General features: G+C 46.2%; 1 protein-coding gene across 6 annotated transcripts in view; it reads left to right on the top strand.

Annotated features, from left to right (window-relative positions):
• MAP2K5 (mitogen-activated protein kinase kinase 5) overlaps window positions 1-26,086 on the top strand; it is a 1,998,137-nt gene that overhangs the window by 688,752 nt on the left and 1,283,299 nt on the right. For all 6 annotated transcript variants that reach the window (XM_069625127.1, XM_069625125.1, XM_069625124.1 and 3 more), the window contains exon 12: window positions 10,313-10,374. In XM_069625127.1, coding sequence (XP_069481228.1) covers window positions 10,313-10,374 — 62 coding nt within the window. The remainder of the gene's footprint in view (window positions 1-10,312; window positions 10,375-26,086) is intronic.

Genomic DNA, 26,086 nt, shown 5'->3' with positions numbered 1-26,086 from the left:
TTTGAAGTGACCAATGATTTTTCAACTAAACACCAATTTGCTAAATGAGCACTCCCTCTATATTGAACAGTTTGCATAAGTGGAAAAGCCTTCTGGTATTTAAGAATGTTTAGACAATTGAATTATTTTTTGTTTGGTTAATAAATAATGGCAATGGAATCGATGGGTATGAAAAGTTTAGAACTATACATATCTTGATCAATTCAAGTCCACTCACCAGAATAGGAACAATGATATCCAGTATTCAATTTTATAATTAAGGTTTGTGGGAATTATTTTCATGTTGATCAGGACAATGGTAGCTATCTTTAGCTATTTGCAACCCTAAATTTAAATCCTCATCGTCTTAACCCCAAAGCCTTTATTTCGGAAAGATTCCATCAAACATAAAGTCCACAAAATATAATATGCACAATAAAACAGAGCCTTCCAATATATAAAACCAGTCCATACAATTGAATATAGCTAAAAAAAAAAGGAAAAAGGATATCAATATTATAAAAATCAAAAGCGCAGTGTTAATTACAATATTTACATCATTTTACATGGAAATTAATCACCTCCAACCAGGGTATATTACATTTGACATGTTTTGATCTTTTCACCAATGCTTTTTTCTACCAGCAGCACCTAAAGTGATGTGACTTTTTGGTTTCTTTACAATGGGCAAGAGCCCTTTAACATTATAGATTTTATTCATCTGCATTAAAGTTAAAAGCCATACTTTTGACAGTTGATTGTTCAATGGACAAAAAGGGAAAAATTACTTTCATCATCTCTACAGTGGGTACAATTTTATGAATCACTCTTTCATCCATGAAGACAGCCACGACAAATCGAGTGTTCCCATACCCATTTGCAATATCCGGATTGGAAACAAAAACGCTTGTGGTGATCAAGATGTAACTTGAATTCAAGAACATTCTTTTATTGAAGATAACAATAAGAGAAAGTATTAGGACTGCAGTTACTAACCCAATTGAATTTGTACCAATTCTCTACCGGCCTCTTAGCTCATTGTCTCACATATAAAACATAGCAAAAGTTCCTGACACACCTCTTTAATATACTAACCAACATAATGAAGGAGGCACATGTTTGCCTTACACAATCACTCCAACCTCCAGCAGAACTTCATATCTTCTCTTGTTATGAGTGTTTGACATTAATCTCATACTCGATTCCAAGGTCTTCTAACTGTAAAAGGGGCGGAATTGATGGAAAGCTCATTTTCCTGGTTCTTTTTATAGTTTTGTGACATTGCATGGGCCCCAGAGCACGGCCCCATAAATGGTTGCATACAGTGCTTGTTCTTTACAAACCTTAGTGTGGGATACCGCCCTTCCATCAAATTGACAAAGGTTTAAAATTACTTTGCTGGGTGGAAACTGTTTGATCAATTTGGTCATGGCGGACCTATTCAGTTGTACCCTAAATAAGTGTTCAACATACTTATGTTCTCTCCCAACAACTGAGGTGGCAATTTTCTTGATTTATAAAAATGCAAATCATGTTCTTATTTTTTTTATATGGATTTCCAGCCCCTTGGAAGTACTACTAGAACTGAATGCATTTAATTGCTTTTGAGACCCCATAGGGGTTTTAGAAAGTAGAACCACATTGTCGGCAAACAGTATGATGCTCATCTTTTCCTTATTCAAATTTGGAGCATCTGCCTACAAGTTAGATACATTAAAGCCATGATCATTATTATTAACTTTTTAAACCTTTATTTTGGTATTTTCAACAAGCAAGACCCCAACATCAGGGGACAACGTGCAAACGCAAACCACAAACATGGAGAAAAACATGTGCCCGTTGTCCGCGTATCCCCCCACCCCCCACCACTCCCAAACAACTCTTGTGTAAGGATTGTTCATTTTCGGCAGGCTCCTCGACTTTTATGAGTTGGTCTATGTGTTAGCATGATTTTGTTGAATTACAGGTGACGTCTCCCCTGAGGAGATGCTGTCCTTGCTGTCCATTAAGTAGATGTGTGGACCCCAAATATCGGGGGGACCAGCATGTAAGGGTAGAGTTCTGATATAATTCGATTCAGTGTCCTGGCAATAGGAAATATCTTTAAGCCATTGTTGATTCGTCGGTGCAGAACCCCTCCCCCACGACATAGCGACCCTCCTGCGCGCCATTAGCAGCAGTCCACCCAACTTGCAGGTTGATGAAGGAATATATTTTGTGAAGCCGAGAAGTGTGACCTTTGGGTCTGGTTCTAATGGGGAGCCTACAATTGCTGCTGTTTTTTCTAATATCGACTCCCAGAATTGGAATATGGGCGGGTAGAACAATGCGAGGTGGATGAAGTCTGCTCCCTAGGCACCGCACTGGCCACAGGTTGGTGGCGTTGAGGGGTGGTAGGAGTGTATTCTTGCGGGAGTGTGGTACGCCTGATGTATGAATTTTAGGTGAATCTGTTCATATCTTGTATTTAGTGATACCTTCTGGGTTTGTGCATGGATGTATCCCCAATCGTCGTCTGGAATTGACGTCTGGAGGGATTTTTCCCATTTGATTTTGGGGGTTGACGGGGTCGGGACGTGTCTGTCAACAGTGTTTTATATATCACGGATACCAATCTCCCCTCACCTTGTGACTGGATCACCCCGTGGAGTAGCTGCCAAGTTGGGGGTTGTTGCGGGAAAGAGGGTATTACGGCTTGCAAAGCGTGTCTGAGATGGAAGTAGACAAAAGTGTCGAGAGCGGTGGAGGCCCCACGGGTTTTAGTCTGTTGGGGTGTAAGGAATTTCCCCTCCGTTATTAAGTCGCCCATGGATTTCAATTTTAGCTTGTCAGTCCAATTTAGGTAGACTTCTCTGTGGTCAGGGGGATTCTGGGAATAAATCTTATTGGGAGGAGGGGAGAGAACCTGGTCTGGGTGTCGCATCTCTGCGCAATCTTCTTCCAGATTGCAATGGTAGAGAGCACTGTATTTATGGTGTTGTGGGAAGTGTGTGTTTGGCTGAAAATCACGGCCCTGAGCAGGTTGGGGGATGCAAGAGCGTGCTCAAGCTGGACGTGGGGACGAACAAATTGTGTAGCGTACCAGTGGCCCAAAAACTGGGCATGTGCTGCCCAATAATAACGTTCTAAGTCCGGTAGTGCCATGCCTCCCTTTGTCACTGGCTGGATCAGTGACTTGTAGGCTATTCTGGCTGGTTTACCTGCCCATATTAGTTCTAAAACCAAGCTTCTCAGGTTCCGCAGGTATCTCTGGGGCCACCAGTAGGGGAAGATTTGCAAAAAGATACAGGAGCTTAGGGAGTATTACCATTTTGACAAGTGAAACCCGCCCCCAGAGTGTGAGAGATAATGTCTTCAATCTATTTACTTTCCCTCGGAGGGATTCAGTTACTTTCCCATAATTATCTTGAAAAAGGTTAGTGTGATCTCTAGCCAATTGGATGCCCAGGTATCTTAGGTTTGTGTGTTCCCATTTAAAGCCGTAGTTGTCTGGAAACTCTGTAGATTCAGGGGTTAGTGGGAATATGATCGACTTACTATGATTTGATTCTTAGGCTGGAGAATTTACCGAATCTAATGATATCTCGTAGAATCGGGTTCAGATTCTCGACCGGTTCACGGATGTAGAGGGCGATGTCATCGGCATACAGGGATATTTATAGTTTGTGTGGGCCGAAAGCTAGACCCCTGTGTATGTGTTTTGCTCGGAGGTCGGATGCGAGGGGCTCCATCACTAGTGCAACAATAGAGCGGATAGGGGGCATCCCTGCCTGGTCCCCCGCTGGAGGTGGATCTCCGATGATCTCGTTTTACCCATGGTTATATGTGATTGGGGCTGGTTGTACAGGAGGGCTGTCATCCTGAGAAAGAGTCTGCCCAGGCCCATACGTTCAAGGACCTTAAAGAGGAAGGGCCACTCGATAGAATCAAAGGCCTTTTCGGCGTCTAAAAGGGCTGCTACTGCCGCTGCGTGGGGTCTAGTGCTTCCATGACACCAAACATAAGTCTGATGCCAAATGTAGTATTGCGGCCTGGGACAAACCCAGCCTGGTCTGCGAGTACCAGTGCGGGCATCAGGGGAATGAGTCTAGCGGCAAGGATTTTGGCTAATATTTTATTGTCCAGATTAATTAATGAGATTGGTCTATAAGAGCTGCATTCTTCTGGGGTTTTATTGTTTTTATGCAGTAGGGTCACATTAGCTTCTCCAAGGGTCGGGGGCAAGGATCCAGACTAGACAGCTTCCTCAAAGACTTGCAGCAGTAGGGGAGCAAGGATGGGTGCGAACGCTTTATAAAACTCACCGATTAACCCATCAGGCCCAGGGGCTTTGGCATTCGGGAGGCCTTTAATTGCCTGCAGGATTTCTTCTAACGAGATGGGTTGATTTAGTGGTTCCCTTAGTGTAGAGTTTACCCAGTATAGTTCTATTTCATCTAAATAGTTCACTAGTTCTTCTTGACTGGCGGTGTAGTTGGAGTTGCATAGTGTCTGATAGAAGGCACAAAAGGGTTCTACTATTTCTTTGTCGGTGTGAACTAGCGTACCTTGTGGGTTCCGTATCTGTTTGATCGCCGTAGGTTTCCAGTCTGCGGCTATCAACCTTGCAAGTAGGGCACCCGGTTTTTGACCACCTCTGTACTGGCGGATGCGGTGTCCTTGCGAGAGGAATTTCAGTTCACGGTCTGCTGTGTTTTTGAATTTCTCCAGTTCCTGTTTCAGTAAGGCTAGATTGCGTGGGTCTGATGATGTGACCAGTAGGTGTTCTAGCTCCTTTAGACGGGTCTCACATAAGGATAGTTTGCGTCTGATCAGTTTCAGAATTCCCTGTTCTTTAGTTAAGCAGATCCCCCCCCCCCCTGACGTAGCACTTCAGGGATTCCCACAACGTCCCGCCTGACGACACAGAGCCCTGGTTGAGTTCGAGGAAGGATATGATCTCTGTCCGCAGTTCGTCAGCGAACACCCGGTCCTGTAGAGAGCCCGGCTTAAATCTCCAATGTCGTCTTCCTTCCGAGGTGTCCTGTGGGGAGCATTCGATTGTGACTGGTGAGTGGTCTGACATTGATCTGGGCAGAATTTGACACTGTTTCCATTGGACCAGGCTGTGTGCGGTGACAAATATATAGTCCAAGCGGGAGCTCTTTTGGTGAACCCAGGAGTGGAAGTGTAGTCTCGGGACTCTCCGTGTTGGCGTCTCCATATGTCCACCAGATCGTACGCTTTGCAGATTTCGAGGATTTGGAGGGTTGCTTTCGACAGAGTTACCGACGAGGGGTGTGATCTGTCCAGCCGTTTTTCAAGTGCGGTATTCATATCGCCTCCCCATATAATTGTTGCGGACCTCGCATCTCGTAGGTGTCATCACCCAATTGAAATTGTTGGGTTCATCACTGTTTGGCCCACAGGAGTTTACAATAATGACCTCAATGGTTTCCAGGATCCCCCGTGTCAGGAGTGTTCTTCCCTCCGCATCTTTGTTAGTCGATATTAGTTTGAATTTCAAGGATCTATTTATTAGGATCGCCACCCCTCTGGAGTACGAGGAGTACAAGGCAAAGTATCTGTGGCAGCCCCAGTCACTGGCCCAGCGATTCTCTGATCCGGGAAGAAGATGGGTCTCTTGGATGAGGGCTATGTCCACCTTGTGTCTCCGGAGATATTGTGACATCTTCCTTATTTTAGTCGGGTTATTGCCCCCTCTAATGTTCCAGGTAGTCACCTTGAATGGCAGTGGTAGATGGGTTGTTGATCTAGCTCTTGGGCGTGCCTGTAGATGCCTAGATTATGCCTCCTTATTGTTTTAGGGAGTACTTGTTCTTGCTCTGCCCGATGGAAGTGGTATTTGTTTCGCCTGTCGGGAGGCTGTGGGTGGCGGAGTGCGGACCCTTGGTGAGCATTTCTCCATAACATTAGTGAACGAAATCCTCCCCATCACGGGCAACCCCCAACCTGCCCGTCCCAATAATCAAAGGACTAAACATAGCTGCGCTTGGGGCACTAAGGAGTTTCCAGGAGCCAGCGCACCCTAGAGTTCATCACGATGTCCTAAAGCCAGAGGCACTCTGTTGTGGTATACCGTGCCCAATTGTGTACAAACTTGGATTTCACGGTGGCACCCTGCCCGCACGGTCTCTCCTGGGAGGTCTCAGGTTATTGCTGGATTGGCTGCATCCGAGCTTGTCCAAAAATGTATTTGCTTCCTCAGGGGTGTTAAAGAATTGTGATTTGCCTTCATGTTGAATTCGCAACTTAGCGGGAAAGAGCATGGAATAAAGCATTTGGTTGTCCTGAAGCCGGCGTTTTACTCCGGCAAACGTCTTGTGTTGTGCCTGAACAGATGGGGAGAAGTCAGGAAAAAACTGGACGTCATCTCCGTCATATTGTAGCCGTCCTTTCTCTCTTGCAAGGCGTAGGATTGTGCCACGGTTGAGTAGTTTGGCTATGATCGGGCGTGGGGCTGTTCCGGGAATGGGCAGACTGGTGGGTTCTCTGTGGGCTCGCTCGACCACGAACATGTTGGATAATGCAGGGGGTCCAAACGGCTCATTGCACAAGTTTCCCACAAAGTCCTGAATTTTTCTCGTGGTTTGCTGTTCTCTCACCCCTAAGATCCTAATATTGTTCCGGCGAGAGCGACTTTCGAGGTCCTCGTTTTTGGCAATGACGGCTTTCATTTGGGTTTCCAGTGCCGCTACCCTGTTGGACACCGAGGACGAGTCGTCCTCGAGGTTGGAGATCCGTTGCTCGGCAGTGTCGAGTCTGTCGCCATGTTTATCCAGGCGGTGTTGTAGCAAATCAACTTTAGTAGAGATGGTGTCTAATTTACTATCGATGTTGCCTATTCCAGCTTTCAATTCAAGGAGAATCCCTCTGATGTCGATGTCCTGGGCGTGACCGTTGTCTTGGGGTTGGGTCATCACGGGGCTTGCCGCCTGGTCGATTGTTTTGGGGGTTTTGATTATGGTCCCAGACTCGAATGTCAGTTTTCTCTGACTTATCGGATTACCTCATCCCAGAGGCGCTGTTGTTCACCAGCCTATTATTCTTGATCTTGATTAATTGCCCTGCTGTTTGGTCGTTCGCCAGGACGCATTGGATGGCGTCTGCAGGACGCATGCTCAGTGTGGTTTGCTGCCTTGTGCAAGGGGATCCCTGCTGCTTGAGTCCGTTGACTACAAATGCGCCTCACTTGTTATCCGAAACAGAGGGGCGGCCTGCCCTAGTTGCGTTATCTGCCAGACTGAGGTTACTGGTGTTTGTGTAGGGCCTCCGGCTAAGCGGGGTGTTTCAGGACTCCACCCCAGGGGAAGCCTCGTGGCTGGCAACGGGCCCACACAAAGAGCCCCCCTCCCCACCAAGCGCCCAGGCACTGGTCTGGCCCGACTGGCAGAGTGGAGATTGTGCCCTTACTTTTGTGCCTGGGACATCACGCAGGGAGAACCCCGCGCCCGCCAATGTCCTCGGGATCATGTCCCGCGCCGTGGCCCCGAGCGAGCTTGGAGGCGACTCCCACGGGGCCTGGTACCTGATGTATGTTGCTCCGGTAGATAGCGGGGCCTGATTGCGCCCAGAGAAGGGGGGGCAGACGGTTCACCTTCTGTTTTGTTCTGACAGGCAGATGTTACTGGCGTTAGTGTTGGACCGTTTGGCCAAGCGGGGGTGTCTGAGGACCCCACCCCAGGAGAGGTTTTGTGGATGTTGTTTAGCTCAAATAGGGAATACTCAGCCGCACCTTGCGCTCAGGCGCCCGTCCGTCAGCATAGCACTTGTGCCTTTAAATTTGCCCCTGGGCCACCACGCATGCGAGGACCCCGAGTCTGCCAGTATCCATGTGATTGTGTCTCGTGGCTTGGTCTTGGATATGCTTGGGAGTAGATCCCACTGGGCTCGGCACCTGATATGTTTCCCCGGTGGATAGAGGCCGACTTGCACCTGAAAGGGGGGGCGGATGGCTCACCTTCTGTGCTTCCGAAGCCTCAGCTCCGCCGTGTCTGTTGCCGGTTCTTGTTGAGGGTCATCCGTGGACCGCAGGCTCGGCGCTCCCTCTGCGTGCTCCGCGGTCGGCCCCCGGGCGATGGTGCAGGCGGCAGGTTACTGTTGGGCCGTCCTCCCCCCAGCTTACCGGGAGCTGGGTTCTGGGCTTGCCTGCCACGGGGGCCCTCACACAGGGGCTCTCGCTCCGTGCGGCCTGCGGAGTCCTTTCGGAAGCGCTATGTTGTAGCTGGGGGCGGTACCCTATCTTGCTGCCCCCGCGGTCAGGCTCCACTGCTCGCCTGTTGATGGTTGGCGTGTCCAGCTAGGAAGTGGCGGCAGTGGTGGGGCGGTTTGGCGGGCTCCCCTCCGTGCGGGCTGCTCTCCTTTCAGCCCGCGGCAGGACCCTGGCGTCACAGAAGGAAAGCAGGAGGCAGGTCCCCCCCCATCGTGGTCTGACATTGGAGGTGGTGGCCGTGGAGAGGTGATTTGGCGGGTTCATTTAGCCCATATAATCTACCTGTAGATAGACATATACTTGATGTATATTGAAGTTCATGAAGTCCTTTTTGAGTTTATCCATTTTCCCACTGGTCAATGCATTGACAAATTCATCCTGTTTTTGTATGACTTCTAGTTTCTTTCGTGTTTTGGATAGTGCCATCACTGAGGAAGATCAGTTCTGCCTCATCTAGTTCTTCTTTTGGATCATGGGCTTCTCCCTCAACTTAAAGAAGTCCCACTTGACGTCAACTCAGCGGCTCCAGTACATCGGAGCAGTGCTCGACACGTCCATGGGGCAGTGTTTTCCTCCCCAGGTGAGGGCTCATCACATTCAGCAGATGGTGCACAAGTTTCAGCATGCCCAGAGTCTTCCAGCGTTTGAGTTCTTGAGGTTGCTTGGCATTTTGGCACTCGCATTCAGTGCTTTATTGATAGTCAAGACTATCCAATCATGGCTAAACTTGGTTGAAATATGTGAAAAGGCTGCTTTGTATTCAAAATCATCATCCAAGAATAAACATGGTTCGTTCTTTACTTGTAGTCCCACTGGGATGATGTTATCTTTGAGATATTCCTTCAATAAATGGCTGTACGTTCGTGTCCGGAAATGATTCTTTTTGAGTTTGAGTAGAGGGTCACTATTGATCGGATCAGAATTGTCTGAGGACCACAGATGGCCTCAGAAAGTTGCTCCTCAGTAAAAGACAGCACCTCCACGATGAAGTGCTGAGGAGTAGGATGTTGGCAGTGACATGAGTGGATGGGAAGGGGCAGGTCACTGTTGCACATGAACACCAATCTCTCAAATATCTGTTCTTATTGGACACATTTTCTTGCAGTTGTATTGCCTCAAAATCAGCTGGTCGGGATAAGATGGAACTAATAACTATTTGCAAGATTGCACCTACTGCAGTGAGTAACTTCTACTTTTTGTTAGTTCGAAATGTTTCCAATTAAATAGGTTATTTGCTACCATCTTGTATTTCCTTTCAGTTGAGTTGAGGTATCAGAATATGTCATGGGGGGGGGGGGAGGGGGTTGCCATATCTTACACGTTTAACAAACTAAGCAAACCCACCACAAAATAACTTCAGGTGCTGTTTAGGTTTTAACTAGTAGAAAGTTAAGGGAGTCTATTGGCAGTTTATATGCTGTTGCATGGTTCGAAATTATAAACCAGCTCCTGGGTGTCTGGCATCACCCAGTAGGCAGGAGCTGCTGCTGCGGAACCCGGAGCACACGGCGTACCGCAAATACAAATTCCATATGAGATGCCAACCTAACTTTTCGCCCATCTTCTATGATCCCTTCTGTTTGAATGTGTACTAGATGTTTCCTAATTCTTCTCTATTAGCATTCCCAAGTGCGCAAAAGCACTAGTTATGCTGGGGGAAGGCAAGCGTAGCTCTTGCTTCTAGCCTAGCTCTCCTAGGCTAGAAGCAGGAGCTAAATAGCTCACATCGCACAGCAATTTCGAACCCTGCTTTGCCTTTTGACAACGTAATACCAAACTGCACTAGTACCCTACTTCCCAAATTAATCTGTTATTAAAGTAGCTTTAAAATATTTCGCATATTTTTTTACTCATACAACCTACTTAGACAAATGTATAAATTATGTAAATTTTGTACAGATGCAGAATACATCGTAAGGAAACTTATCTGTTTTGGTGTGTGTTCATTGATTGGATGTAACTTGAACTCATTTCCCTGGTGAAACAGCTGTCATCCTGCCCGCGTTTTTGTTTTGTGAACAAATATATGCTTCTCGCCTTCTGCCATAATTCAGAATAAAAATAAGAAAGCTGGTTATGGTGAACGCAGTTTTTTTGTGACCCTTTATTTTTTAATGACAGGCGGCTCCCTGGATGTTTATAGAAAGATCCCTGAACACGTCCTCGGAAGAATAGCGGTTGCAGTAAGTCATTTTTTAAATGTTATTGCTTTTGTTTTATATAGTGCAGACCAAATCCTAAAAGATGTCGGAGGTCTGTGTAAATTGTGTGAGATTTAAGCTTGTGGTGGAGTTTAAAGGGGGCACTGGGATTGCTCGAAGACAGCGGAAAAACCAGAGATGATTCAAACCGAGTCCTGTAACGTCCATAATAATGCGTGTATAGTTAGCGTCTTACTTTGGTTATATATTTAAAATCAACATTACTTTTATGAAACGGAATACTATTATTCTAATAATCGCAGTCTTTAGTAGTTACATGTATGTACATAATTGGATTGGCAATCGACTATGTACCGAATAAAATAAAGATGCATGACCACCCTACAAGTCGATCGGGTACATTGCAGGTTATCCAAGTGGGCAAAGGAGCAGCACTTGGCCGAAGTTGCGTTTGTGTTAGTATGATCCAATAGAGCAAGGGCAAGCCAAGGAAATGTGAGCAAGGCAGTAGCAGAAAAATGGACTGTAGCGGAGAGGTTGAAAAGCAGCACACGGTTACACACATTATTGAATGTATTACAAAATAGCATATTAAAAATCATCATATTATGATAACTTTAAACAAGACCCATTACTAAATGAAAAAACGTCCAACATCCTCTAATGCAATCCACCGTTCATTCATATACTCACAATCCCACATAGCACCCGTGTGTTGCCCAGTTACTAGGGTAATTAGCTATATAAAAACCCTTTATCATATACAATTGTTTCAACTTTTCTAAAACACCCTTCCTGATTACAAATGTGTCTCTGTTAAACAGCACAAAAAGCTTGTCAACTTGTCGACACGTGTCTCGGTTGGTTCTATGGGCTTCTGGTGTTGCCCTCTATTGGTTCGACCTTCTTCAAGAAGATAGGTGGGGCTCAAATGCCGCCTCACCCATAGCACAATCAAGTGGAGGATGTTATTTACAGCACTATAAAACAAACAATATACCCTCATTAAAAGAAGGATCTCTCCAACTTCGTTATTTATACATCACATCACATCTTAATTATGCATATAATTATTTCGTACATATACAGGTTTCCACTTAACTCCAAAATGAATTGATGTGGTAGTGCAAACCATGGCATAGATCCTCGGTGCTCCGGTGATTAGACTAGTTCTTAGAAGAGCCGAGGGTGACCACCACTCCCTCTCCTCTCATGATCACGTGTGGCTCGCTGCCCTTGCGTTATGCTAATGCAGTCTATACCTACTTCCAAAATTCCAGCTTATTAACTGTGGCCACCATGTCTCCTCCTCACGTAAAGATGAAGCTTCCAAAACAGTTGACAATAAGCTTTTCTTAGCGTTTCCAGCGCAGGGCACGATGTAAGTAAATGTCGAACCGATTCTACTACCTCCTCCTCTTTGCACAGCCTGCAGGCGTTTGATGAGCTAATGCCTCTGTTGTGTAAAATTTTGTTTGTCGGCAACATGTTTAATCTCACTTTAATGAAAAGCTGTGTCAGAGGTCTACAGGGAATTTTTTTTGTAATTACTCCAGGATCGTTGTATTTTCTCTGTAGAGGAGGTAAATGGCTCTGAAGTTTTTTTTTTTTCTGTCACCTCTAAGGTTGTGATCCAGTCCAATTCTTCCAATTTCTTCTTTATTTTCAGAGGGTTTGTAAGCAGATCTTCCTGTGAACAGACAATTGATTTTAGTTCCTTTTTCTTTGTCGCCCATGATGTCAACATTTTTGAGCCCCCTGTTTTGTTTTCAATCGCTGTCATGTTGTAGAGAGTAGGTGATTCTGGCAGGAGAATTTTTCTGTATAGGCACATGCTGTTGTTTTCCACTACGGCTTTTAGCGAAATCATCCCCAGTTCTTTTCTAATTGCCGTTTGTGAAGTTGATTTTGGGACCGAAAGCAAAGACCTCCAAAAGAAAGCTTCAATCTTTGGCCAAATTTTGTCTGGAAGCATGGGCATAGCCTCCACACCGTACGTCGGGCATGGGATGACCTTTGATTTGTACTATTTTAATCCCAGCAGCAGCGAGAAGCGCCCAAACTTGTTGTCCAACATTCTTGCTTGTGTGGTCATGGTGTAAGCTTTGGACCAGATGAAACTTTGCATGCTGGTTTCCTGTTTGGTGTTGTCCAGCATGACCCCCAAGTATTTGAACTTTGGGACTGTTTCTATCAGCATATTTTTCCAGATGCCATGAAGTTCCCGTGGCGCACTTGTTCTTTTTGCCCATAATCATTCTTTGTTTTTCCTGTATTGATTTGGAGCTTGTTTTTGTTGATGTACTCCGCCAAGTTTGCTAATTGGCATTTAAGGCCTACCCGAGTCTTGTCTATCAAGGTGATGTCATCAGTGTAGAGGATTCTAGGGACTTGCATTCCCCCAACCTTTGGTGGAAAAGCCCTGACCACTTCCGTAGACTCCTTGTAATCTCTGATGAAGGCCGTGAACAGTGCCAGTGCTAAGGGGCATCCCTGTTTTACTCCCCTTGTGATTGGGATGCTTTCTGATAGGGAGCCTTTTCCATTTAACTTTACCCGCATCAATGTATTTGGGTATAGTGCTTTTATCGGGTCCATGATGTTCGTAGGGCAGTTTGCTGAAGAAAGTTTATCCCAAAGCAAATGTCTTTCCACCTTGTGGAAAGCCTGAGTAAGGTCCTTGAGACCCTTCTAATGATTTACTTTTCAGGAGGCTGAGGATCGTGATGTTAATTGAAGTAGTGAAGCAGACTTTGCCCATGCCTGAAGTTATTTAAGTAATAGCATGCCAAAGATTTTCCCTATGCAATCTAGGAGCGCTATTGGTCTGTAGTTGGATGGCTCTGCTCTGTTTCCCTTTTTAAAGATTGGTACCACCACGATGAAGTCCATGAACTCGGCACTGATTTAGCTTCGGCACAATTTTCAAAGACCTTGCTAATGAAGGGCACCCACTCAAGGATTTGAGGTCCATGTTGGTCACGCCGTCGGGCCCTGGTGCACATGAGGCTTTTAGTTTACGTATGGTTAAAGTAATGTCCTCTTCGTTAGAAATATTGTGCCATTCAGTGTTACTTTCTTGCACTTCTGTTTCCATCCTCCCGTCTGGATCTTGAAAGAGGGCTGAAAAGTGAGCTATCCATGCTTCTTTGCTCACACAATTCGCTTGCGACGGAGTTGGATGCGCCCCTGATGTTTTAATGAGCGACCAAAATTCTCTGGTGTTTTTGCTTCCTAGTTTAACATGCACTGTCACCAGTTGGCAAACCGACCGTTGCCCAGTTGTCCGAGAGCCCATTCAACCAGAGCGATCGCTGCTACCACTGTGTTCTTGTCTGGTGTGCCCCTGCTGGACATCTGCAGGGCTGCTATGTGGAGGTGGACGCACATCTTCATGAGATTCTACTGCGTCGACCGGGATTCCAGGGAGGAGTCCAGAGTCGGCCAAGCGGTGCTGCGCAACCTGTTCACCTGAAGGTGGGCCTGGCGAGGAGATAAGAGATTCTTAATGTTGAGCTTTTCCACCTCCTGTGGTTGTGCATGTGGGTACTGCTATGTATTCTTGTATTCATGAGCTGGTGAATCCATGCCAGACCCCATGCTGGAGAAGGAACAAGTTACTTACCTGTAATTGTTGTTCTCCAGCAAGGGTCTGGCATGGATTCACATGCACACCGTCCCTCCTACCCCTCTGCGGCTCTTCTCTTGATCCTACTGCCACTTTACGTGCTACCAAATCTGAAGATGGTTGCCAGAGGAGGGGCTTAGATAGAGGGCAGTCATTGGCTGGGGGAAGTATGACCCAGAGATCAGTGATTGGTTACTAGTAGAAAGACAGTTCAGAAACTAAACAGATTTTTTTCTTTACCGGGGATTCCCAGCCTGAGGGGGAATATTCATGAGCATGTGAATCCATGCCAGACCCATACTGGAGAACAACAGTTACAGGTAAGTAACTTGTTCCTTTTTTCATCTCAACGGCGCTTCTTGACTGATGAAAATCCTCGACGAGAGCCTCCTAATTGACAACCGTTGTGGCTTCGGTCTACTTCAGGCCTTGGCCTACACAGTAGGTAGAGAGGTTACATTACACATATTCTTTAGAGAATGCCTCCATTTTCTCTTCCCCTCTTTTCTTACACTTATTTTGGCTTATTTTACTATGGAGACCACTCCTTTTTAAATGCCGCCCCTCCTGAAATAAAAGGTATCCCTGGAAGGACACACACAGTGTGTAATCAGTGCCTTCCTAGAGATCACTGCAAAAAACGCTGTGCTGCCGTCATCTTTTTCGCCCAAAGACTAGTGAAGAACGCCGTACAAAACATTGGGCAGCCCACGCCATGTAGGCCGGAGCTTGAATAGACGTACCAACAAGCGATGAAGAGTTGGAGGATGAATTCCACGCACACAGTGATGCCGGAGAAGAAACTGGAGCAGCAGCTTCCCAAGTGCCAGTCCTTCCTCGAAAATGCCGGCAGCATCGCTATGGAGACCATATCTGGCCACAGTTGCACACATGTATGTCGAAAACAAGGGGAATCTTGCACATATTCTAGACCTAAGCATACAACCCCAAACCTTTCGACTAAACTTTTGTCGAAGCATGGCCACACGGAACAGAAACGCCCCTGCAGCGGATTTGCCTCGACGCAGTCCTCTACGCCCGAAACTCGTGCGTGTCATGACATCCCTCCGAAACAAACGTAAATTGAAAAATCTGCGCATATAAAAAAAAACCCAGGCCGCACTTTTAACAGCGCACACAACTAAAAAGTATTCCAAAACCAACACCCAGTAGTGCTAAATACCACTGAGCGTACATCGAAAACTAGTACACAGGACAAATAACTGTCGAAACACATTCCCAAGCTAGTATTTTGGCGCAAGTTCATACATCGCGAAAATCACTCATTACACTGAGGCCTCTACACCTTTATCACAAGCTTTAGTTCATAACCCACAGTATAACCTTCAAGAGGTTATATTCCCCTTTAAAGAAACACCTACAATAGGTTCTTGGACAAAGGAGAGGTTTCAACAAACTATGGACATAGTCTTATCCTTTGTGTCTTGTATGGAAATGTATCCACTTATTGAAAGACAAATTGAATTAATGCAAGCAGAGCTCCCCTTAAATCTGCCTGATTACAGGTAGGTGCTCTTTTACAGCCCCATTTACAAGGCTTACAGAAGAAGAGGCCATTGCCATAGATCAGGATAATACTGATTATTATGAGGATAAATATTGTGATGAAGATTCTTATGATGAGGACGACCAATTTTTGTATTCCCGCCCCTACAGATAGGGATCAGTCAGTTCCTAATTCTCCTGTGCATGATTAAATTGTCTACAATGATCTGCTAAAAAAGGCAGTAAGACTGAGATCCTCCTCATTGGGACACCCGCTCCCTCCTTTTCTCTCTGGCCGCCCACTCTGGGCCTTCTTCATGCTCCTTCCTGTGAGGCTAAGAACATGGGTGCCATCTTCGACTCTACCCTCTCCTTCTCTCCTCACATCTCTGAAATCTGTAAGAAGTCAAACTATGAGCTGCACCTCCTCAGAGGTATTCTTCATTTTCTCACTTCCCTCAGAAACTGTGTCTCCAGAGGTCTGGTCCTCTCTAGGTTGGACTGTTGCAACAGCCTCTTTCTAAATCTTCCTGCCTCTACTCTTCGACCGTTACAACTTATCCAAAACAGGACTGCAAGACTTGTCCTTGGCCTCAAGCCCAAGGATTGTATCTCTCCAGCTCTGAAGTCTCTTCACTGGCTCCCTGTGGCTGCAAGGATCAACCTTCAAGACCCTCTGCATCATCCACAAGCCTTTCTGGGGCCTGGGACCGCTCTACCTCTACCTTTCACTTCCAAATCATCTTCCTTGTCGAGCTCTCCACTCATCCACCTCCAATTCTCTGAGGCATAGACGCTTCTTCAAGCAGAGAGTTTTGGGCAGATCTATCTCCCCAGCTGGGGCCTCCCTGCCTCTCTCAAACTTGAGCAGAACCACCTCCATTTCCAGATGCAACTCAAGACCTTCCTTTTTGCTTCCACTTTCTCGCTTCCTCTCCCCTGCTGATGCACCTGACTGCTCTGCGCACTGGTCACCCTCTGAACCCAGGCCCAGGCTCCTGCATGTCCAGTTGCCCGAACACTGCCTCCGGGCTCCTCAGCACTTAAGCATCTGTATCTGCAACCATACAGTCCCTTCTCTCTGCACTTATGAGCCACCCACTGACTGCACCTGTGAGTTAACTGCCCTTCCCTCTTCCCTGCACTTGCGCGATCTGAATGACACAAGGCCTAGTAAGATTGTTATTTTGTCCTCCCTTTGTTTCCCCCTCCTTGTCTTGTCGTGCCTAGAAACACTTGTGTACAGGCGCATTATATATGCCACATCATATATCATATCATAACACTTTAAAATTCAGACGTGGATGTTCCCCAAGATTTAGACTTTGTAGATGTATTGCTTGAGGAAACATCTGAAGTAGGTCAATGTATCGGTTTACTTCAGTCAATAAATGAAAGGATACAGCCCTCTTTAGTTACACCATCTCTTAACAGGGCTGTTGACCCCAGATTAGAAAATACTTTTCGGCCAGCACCTTCTGACGCTTTGTAGATCAAAGGTCCTCTAAAACCTGACTCTTTAGTGGTTACCTCCACCCGCAAAAGAACAGGGGCCCCATTAGCTTCTGCTGAAGCACCCCCAGAAAAAGAAAACAAGAAGCTTTTCGCATTGGGAAAAAAAGTAGCAACGTCAGCTGCATACCAAGTGCGAATTGCGAACAACACAAACCCGTTCTCCAGCTACAATAGATCCCTTTGGGATAAGGTCCAGACTCAACTAGATTCCATCAGAGACACTATTAGTTTAGAAATTCTCAAAACTGTCAATGATGGTAGACTGGTTGCAAATAATATTTTTAAAGGTAACCTTGATGTGGTTGACAATTCCGTCAGAATTGTTGCCCAAGGGACCTTACCAAAAACACCATGCCTGGCTGCGTCAGTCAGGGTTTAAATTAAAAACTCAAGCAATGCTTTTACATATGCCCATTGACAACAATGTGCTTTTCGGTAAGACCGTGGATGACGACTTTAATTGGCCAAAAAAAGAACATGAAACATAAAAATCTTTAGGGCAAATTTCTAACAATCCATACGTTCAAAGGGGTGTTTTAAATACACATAGGTTTTTTTCGAGGCCACATTTACCCAAGAGCGTCTCAATCTACGTTGGGGCAGAATAAGTCTTCCCAGTGGTATCCAAACAGCACAATCCACCCCCTTTCAGTCTATCAAGGAGGGTTTAGACTAGGTAAATCTAAAGGCGCCACTGCCCAAAAACATTGATGCTACAGTTCAGGTCCATGTTACGCTGGTAGGGGGTTGAATATCACATTACACCCACGCATTGGAGGGTATCACATCAGACAAGTGGGCGCTTTACACCTTGACAAAAGTATACCACATAGAGTTCCTGTCAAAACCCATCATTCTCCAAAACCGCGCAAGACAAACAAATTCTTCAGGATGAAATCACGTCCCTTCAAAAAGGAGCGGCAGAACTGGTCGCTCCTCAAGAGGTAAACAGGGCATTTATTCTTTTTTTAAAAAAAGGTAGCAGGCGCCCCTCTCCAGAAAGAACATGGCATGACAACCTGTTCTGTGGTTCTTTCCTACTCTTAGAGTCCGCAGCAATCGCTTTTAGCTCACTGTACTTTCACAGATGGGAAATATCAGTCTTTGTCTCCCAAATGCTCTGGCAATTCCCTTCTCAACAAGAGTATCAACAGCAACCCCATACACATATTCCAGCCTTGTTGGGCATCATCAGTGAGGTGCAGCTGTGATTCTCTGAGCACAGTAAGCAGGGGGGTCCATGTCTGGGTTCCCCCCCGGTAACTCGGGTTGACCAACCCCAAGTTCCTTGCAGAAATGTTTTAGAAAAGATAGCATGCGCTCCTCTCCAGAAAGTATTTATTCAACTTACTTCCTTGTTCACAAAAAGGATTTAACTATGTGCCCTTTGTCCAGCCAACACAAATTTCAAACCACAAAAGTTTTGAATGACTACCCTTTAGGAAGTAATCTTGCTCTTAAAACGGGGGATTGCATGATGACATTGAATATGAAAGATGCAAACTTACATATTTCAATGTTTAAAAGCTCAAAGAAAATATCAAAGTCAGCGTGACTCATTACCAGTTCAAGGGCTTCCCTTTGGCATAACCTCAGTGCCAAGGGTATTCACCAAAGTCCTTGCAGTGGCAGCTTCCCACCTTTGTAGACAGTAGATTACAATGTACCTTTATCTTGACAACTGACTAATAACAGGAGAGACACCTTAAGTGTCAACAAAACACTCAAAAGATAATCAACCTTGTTTTCAATCTAGCTTCTCAATCAACGAGAAAAAAAATCAAGTCCCATTCCAAGTCAAACAAAACAGTTTTGTGGGGCCCAAATTCAGACAAGAGGCACCTTCGTCTTCCCCTCCAACGAGACGGTACACAATGTTCTATTTCAGATTCCACATTATTTAACTGGTTGTTGGATAACCATATGGAAGGCCATGCTCCTGCTAGGGATGATGGCCTCCTGCATTTACATAGTATCTCACGCCCGGCTGTGAATCAGTCCTATGCAAGATGGCTAGCGAAACAGTGGTCACAAGCAAACTATCTAGGGGTAATTCTGCATTACTTAGTTCATTCTCTGCAGTGGTGGACAAAGGATAACCTTCTGCAAGGGAAATCATTCACCATCCCTGCAGTACAAACCACTCTTACCACAGACGCATCAATGTGGGGAGCACATCTCCTCAATCACACTGGGCATGTCAAATGGACACAATCACTAACGAAAAAGCACATCAGCCTTCTAGAGCTCTTAGCAGTGTTTAAAGCCCTTCAAGCTTTTCAACATCTAATTCAGAAGAAGTCAGTCCTAGTCCTAACAGACAGCACAACAGCCATGTTTTCCATAAACGAGCAGGAGGGGAACACATTCTTCACGTCTGTCCAAACTAGCACAGAACATGTAGAATTGGGCATTGAAACGCAACATGTTGCTCCTGTCCCAACACGTTCCGGGGTGACACAACTGCCTAGTCGATGTCTCAAGCATAGACTTACAGCTTCCGTCAGAACACGAATAGCAGTTGCACAAAGACCTTCTACACAACATCTTCTCAAACTGATGTCAACCAGACATAGATCAATTCGCAACCCATCACAACTCACATTGCCCAATCTATGCATCCAGCTACCCCCAAACAGGGTCCAAGGGGAACGCTCTGTGGATGAACTGGTCTGTGAGATTTGCTTACGCTTTTCCTCCCAACACCACTTCTCAACAGGATCATCCACATGATGCACCTGGAACAAGTCAAAATCATTCCAAGTAGCTTCAATGTGGGCGAGTCTACCATGGTTCAGACACCTGCTTACAATGTCCCGGTGCTCATCATTGAAACCTATGTGCCCATACAACATGCTGTCCCAACATTAAGGGACAGTATATCATCCGTGCCCTCGAACTCTGAACTTGGCAGCTTGGCTCCTGAGGTCCTAGAGTTTGGTCATTTAAACTGTACTTACCGTAATTGTATTTCTGGTGCTTGTATCTGCTTAGATGCACAGGCGCCCACCCCCTCCTCCCCTCTTGGAGTTGAAGGTACATAGACATCTTACACTTGCTCTTGTGTACTCACACATACACTTCATGCTCCCTCATGCCAAAAACAAAATCATCTGAGGGCCTTTGACGCGTGAAGGTCCATGGGTACTATGGACGTCACACTAGGGATAGTATTACAGACAACGCCCAGTCAACGTCCCTTTTCTACATTCGAAAAGAAGTCATGCAATACTCTGCACGCAAAGCATGCAAATCTAAGCAGGTGCAAGCATCAGAAATACAATTGCAGTAAATTGCTTAATGTATGAGATAGACCCTCAGTCAAATACTTCCAACTGACTGGGCTGGAACACCAGTGGCAGAGTATTCTCACATTCATATGCCCACATTCCGCTCGTGCCATCATTCACTATATCACACATGCACATACAGCATTGAGGCATGCAGAGAAGGAATAAGTAAGCAGATGCAACAGTTTCATTTGATTTGAGTTCAGCATTGTTTGTTTTTTTTGCCAGTTGCTGATTTTGTCGATTTCGAAATTGGGACTGTAGCTGTAATGAGAACCCCAGTTTGCACTGGTTGTGTCATATGTGACAGACACCTCAAGCCAGTCCTGATGTTTCACTTTGTATGCTCTCACTTGTTGCATGACATTCTTTCAGAATGAAGCATGTACAAAATCAGAGCTGTCAGATGTGCCTGTGTAATAAAATGCACTTCAATGCGAACAAAAAATGTTGCACTGGCCAAAAATGGAATCTATTGCTTGGATTTTGAAACACTCCTTCTGCACTACCTGGTTTCTTAATCTTAAGTGAATTACTAACTCGCTTCAGCCGTTTGCTCCACATGCCATCTTCTGCTGTCTGACGCCGTACATAGCATAATTTCAGGTCCTTAAACCCAACAAAGGGATACTTGGCGTCATGTTTGTAGGTCCAGGAGGGAAACGAGAAGCATGTGACTTGATAAATGTACGACTTCTACAATCGGGCGCTTTAAGTGGCCTGGGCTGGCTGGTCAGCTGATTCCCGGAACCGGAAGTCTCCTCTGTGACTCTGCCAGGGCTCTTCTCGGTCGCCTCCTCCTCCCCCCTCTTCCTCGGAATGCAACCATCAAAGCTGGCTTACATGCGCTGCGTGGATAGGTTTCCTTAACCTCTTCTTGGAGGCCGCTGTAGCAGGGTAATGCGTGAAACCCACTTGCTCTCAAACGCCGACTGCATATGCGGTTGTATGCAGACCGCTTCAGCTGCTGGTGTTGGACAGCACGCGGGGATTTCCCTCCGACTTGTTAACAGCCCTCCATTAACGGTCACAGGGAATCGACTCAGCAGTATAAACATTGCTGAAACTCGCGCATAAGAACATCAAACCTATTTCAATCCGTTATAAGTCGTGTGACGTAGATCATCATAATTCATTAAGGCCAATTCTAAAATACAAAATCCTAAAATACAGAATATAAAATCCTAAAATACAGACTAGCAATAGAGCCAAATGAATAGATAAATAATACATAGCATGTGCCTCACTTGGCTGGAATCCTCGGCCTGGCCTGCGTCGCATCTGGATGGAATTGTGAATGTTAGCATGTTTAGCCTAGCAGGCGCCACATCTGGATAGAATTGTGAATGTTAGCATGTGCACGCATAGAGGGAATTCCTTAGCCTAGCAGGGGCCGCATCTAGATGGAATTGTGAATGTTAGCATGTGCACACACAGAGGGAATTCTTTAGCCTAGCAGGCGCCGCATCTAGATGGAATTGTGAATGTTAGCATGTGCCACACATAGAGGGAATTCTTTAGCCTAGCATGCGCCACATCTAGATGGAATTGTGAATGTTAGCATGTGCACACACAGAGGGAATTCCTTAGCCTAGCAGGCGCCACATCTAGATGGAATTGTGAATGTTAGCATGTGCACACACAGAGGGAATTCTTTAGCCTAGCATGCGCCACATCTAGATGGAATTGTGAATGTTAGCATGTGCCACACATAGAGGGAATTCTTTAGCCTAGCATGCGCCACATCTAGATGGAATTGTGAATGTTAGCATGTGCACACACAGAGGGAATTCCTTAGCCTAGCAGGCGCCACATTAGCCTAGCAGGCGCCACATCTAGATGGAATTGTGAATGTTAGCATGTGCACACACACAGGGAATTCCTTAGCCTAGCAGGCGCCACCTCTAGATGGACTTGTGAATGTTAGCATGTACACACAAGGAGGGAATTCCTTAGCCTAGCAGGCGCCACCTCTAGATGGACTTGTGAATGTTAGCATGTACACACAAGGAGGGAATTCCTTAGCCTAGCAGGCGCCACCTCTAGATGGACTTGTGAATGTTAGCATGTGCACACACAGAGGGAATTCCTTAGCCTAGCAGGCGCCACCTCTAGATGGACTTGTGAATGTTAGCATGTACACACAGCAGGCGCCACCTCTAGATGGACTTGTGAATGTTAGCATGTGCACACACAGAGGGAATTCCTTAGCCTAGCAGGCGCCACCTCTAGATGGACTTGTGAATGTTAGCATGTACACACAAGGAGGGAATTCCTTAGCCTAGCAGGCGCCACCTCTAGATGGACTTGTGAATGTTAGCATGTACACACAAGGAGGGAATTCCTTAGCCTAGCAGGCGCCACCTCTAGATGGACTTGTGAATGTTAGCATGTGCACGCATAGAGGGAATTCCTTAGCCTAGCAGGCGCCACCTCTAGATGGACTTGTGAATGTTAGCATGTGCACGCATAGTGGGAATTCCTTAGCCTAGCAGGCGCCACCTCTAGATGGACTTGTGAATGTTAGCATGTGCACGCATAGAGGGAATTCCTTAGCCTAGCAGGCGCCACCTCTAGATGGAATTGTGAATGTTAGCATGTGCACGCATAGAGGGAATTCCTTAGCCTAGCAGGCGCCACCTCTAGATGGAAGTGTGAATGCTAGCATGTGCACGCATAGAGGGAATTCCTTAGCCTAGCAGGCGCCACATCTAGATGGACTTGTGAATGTTAGCATGTGCACGCATAGAGGGAATTCCTTAGCCTAGCAGGCGCCACATCTAGATGGACTTGTGAATGTTAGCATGTGCACGCATAGAGGGAATTCCTTAGCCTAGCAGGCGCCACCTCTAGATGGACTTGTGAATGTTAGCATGTGCACGCATAGAGGGAATTCCTTAGCCTAGCAGGCGCCACCTCTAGATGGAATTGTGAATGTTAGCATGTGCACACATAGAGGGAATTCCTTAGCCTAGCAGGCGCCACCTCTAGATGGAATTGTGAATGTTAGCATGTGCACACATAGAGGGAATTCCTTAGCCTAGCAGGCGCCACCTCTAGATGGAATTGTGAATGTTAGCATGTGCACACACAGAGGGGGAATTCTTTAGCCTAGCAGGCGCCACATCTAGATGGAATTGTGAATGTTAGCATGTGCACACACAGAGGGGGAATTCTTTAGCCTAGCAGGCGCCACCTCTAGATGGAATTGTGAATGTTAGCGTGTGCACACACAGAGGGGGAATTCTTTAGCCTAGCAGGCGCAACATCTAGATGGAATTGTGAATGTTAGCGTGTGCACACGCATAGTGGGAATTCTTTAGCCTAGCAGGCGCCACATCTAGATGGAATTGTGAATGTTAGCGTGTGCACACACAGAGGGGGAATTCCTTAGCCTAGCAGGCGCCACATCTAGATGGAATTGTGAATGTTAGCGTGTGCACACATAGAGGGAATTCCTTAGCCTAGCAGGCGCCACCTCTAGATGGAATTGTGAATGTTAGCGTGTGCACACGCATAGTGGGAATTCTTTAGCCTAGCAGGCGCCACATCTAGATGGAATTGTGAATGTTAGCGTGTGCACACACAGAGGGAATTCCTTAGCCTAGCAGGCGCCACATCTAGATGGAATTGTGAATGTTAGCGTGTGCACACACAGAGGGAATTCCTTAGCCTAGCAGGCGCCACATCTAGATGGAATTGTGAATGTTAGCGTGTGCACGCATAGATGGAATTCTTTAGCCTAGCAGGCGCCACCTCTAGATGGAATTGTGAATGTTAGCGTGTGCACGCATAGAGGGAATTCCTTAGCCTAGCAGGCGCCACCTCTAGATGGAATTGTGAATGTTAGCATGTGCACACGCATAGTGGGAATTCTTTAGCCTAGCAGGCGCCACATCTACATGGAATTGTGAATGTTAGCATGTGCACGCATAGAGGGAATTCTTTAGCCTAGCAGGCGCCACCTCTAGATGGAATTGTGAATGTTAGCATGTGCACGCATAGAGGGAATTCTTTAGCCTAGCAGGCGCCACATCTAGATGGAATTGTGAATGTTAGCATGTGCACGCATAGTGGGAATTCTTTAGCCTAGCAGGCGCCACATCTAGATGGAATTGTGAATGTTAGCATGTGCACGCATAGTGGGAATTCTTTAGCCTAGCAGGCGCCACCTCTAGATGGAATTGTGAATGTTAGCATGTGCCACACTTGGCTGGAATCCTCGGCCTGGCCTGCGTCGCATCTGGATAGAATTGTTAATGTTAGCATGTGCACACAGAGGGAATTCCTTAGCCTAGCAGGCGCCACATCTAGATGGAATTGTGAATGTTAGCATGTGCACACAGAGGGAATTCCTTAGCCTAGCAGGCGCCACATCTAGATGGACTTGTGAATGTTAGCATGTGCACGCACAGAGGGAATTCTTTAGACTAGCAGGCGCCACCTCTAGATGGAATTGTGAATGTTAGCATGTGCACGCACAGAGGGAATTCTTTAGCCTAGCAGGCGCCACCTCTAGATGGAAATGTGAATGTTAGCATGTGCACGCACAGAGGGAATTCTTTAGCCTAGCAGGCGCCACCTCTAGATGGAATTGTGAATGTTAGCATGAGCACGCACAGAGGGAATTCTTTAGACCAGCAGGCGCCACCTCTAGATGGAATTGTGAATGTTAGCATGTGCACGCACAGAGGGAATTCTTTAGCCTAGCAGGCGCCACCTCTAGATGGAATTGTGAATGTTAGCATGTGCACGCACAGTGGGAATTCTTTAGCCTAGCAGGCGCCACCTCTAGATGGAATTGTGAATGTTAGCATGTGCACGCATAGTGGGAATTCTTTAGCCTAGCAGGCGCCACATCTAGATGGAATTGTGAATGTTAGCATGTGCACGCATAGAGGGAATTCTTTAGCCTAGCAGGGGCCACATCTAGATGGAATTGTGAATGTTAGCATGTGCACGCATAGTGGGAATTCCTTAGCCTAGCAGGCGCCACCTCTAGATGGAATTGTGAATGTTAGCATGTGCACGCATAGAGGGAATTCCTTAGCCTAGCAGGGGCCACATCTAGATGGAATTGTGAATGTTAGCATGTGCACGCATAGAGGGAATTCCTTAGCCTAGCAGGGGCCACATCTAGATGGAATTGTGAATGTTAGCATGTGCACGCATAGTGGGAATTCTTTAGCCTAGCAGGCGCCACCTCTAGATGGAATTGTGAATGTTAGCATGTGCACGCATAGTGGGAATTCTTTAGCCTAGCAGGCGCCACATCTAGATGGAATTGTGAATGTTAGCGTGTGCACACACAGAGGGAATTCCTTAGCCTAGCAGGCGCCACATCTAGATGGAATTGTGAATGTTAGCGTGTGCACACACAGAGGGAATTCCTTAGCCTAGCAGGCGCCACATCTAGATGGAATTGTGAATGTTAGCGTGTGCACGCATAGATGGAATTCTTTAGCCTAGCAGGCGCCACCTCTAGATGGAATTGTGAATGTTAGCGTGTGCACGCATAGAGGGAATTCCTTAGCCTAGCAGGCGCCACCTCTAGATGGAATTGTGAATGTTAGCATGTGCACACGCATAGTGGGAATTCTTTAGCCTAGCAGGCGCCACATCTACATGGAATTGTGAATGTTAGCATGTGCACGCATAGAGGGAATTCTTTAGCCTAGCAGGCGCCACCTCTAGATGGAATTGTGAATGTTAGCATGTGCACGCATAGAGGGAATTCTTTAGCCTAGCAGGCGCCACATCTAGATGGAATTGTGAATGTTAGCATGTGCACGCA

The sequence above is a fragment of the Ambystoma mexicanum genome, chromosome 11, assembly GCF_040938575.1.
Source record: "Ambystoma mexicanum isolate Mex_15411 chromosome 11, UKY_AmexF1_1, whole genome shotgun sequence".
Lineage (NCBI taxonomy): Eukaryota > Metazoa > Chordata > Amphibia > Caudata > Ambystomatidae > Ambystoma > Ambystoma mexicanum.
Note: the sequence above shows the minus strand (reverse complement) of the source record. Positions and strands in the feature narration are given on the sequence as shown.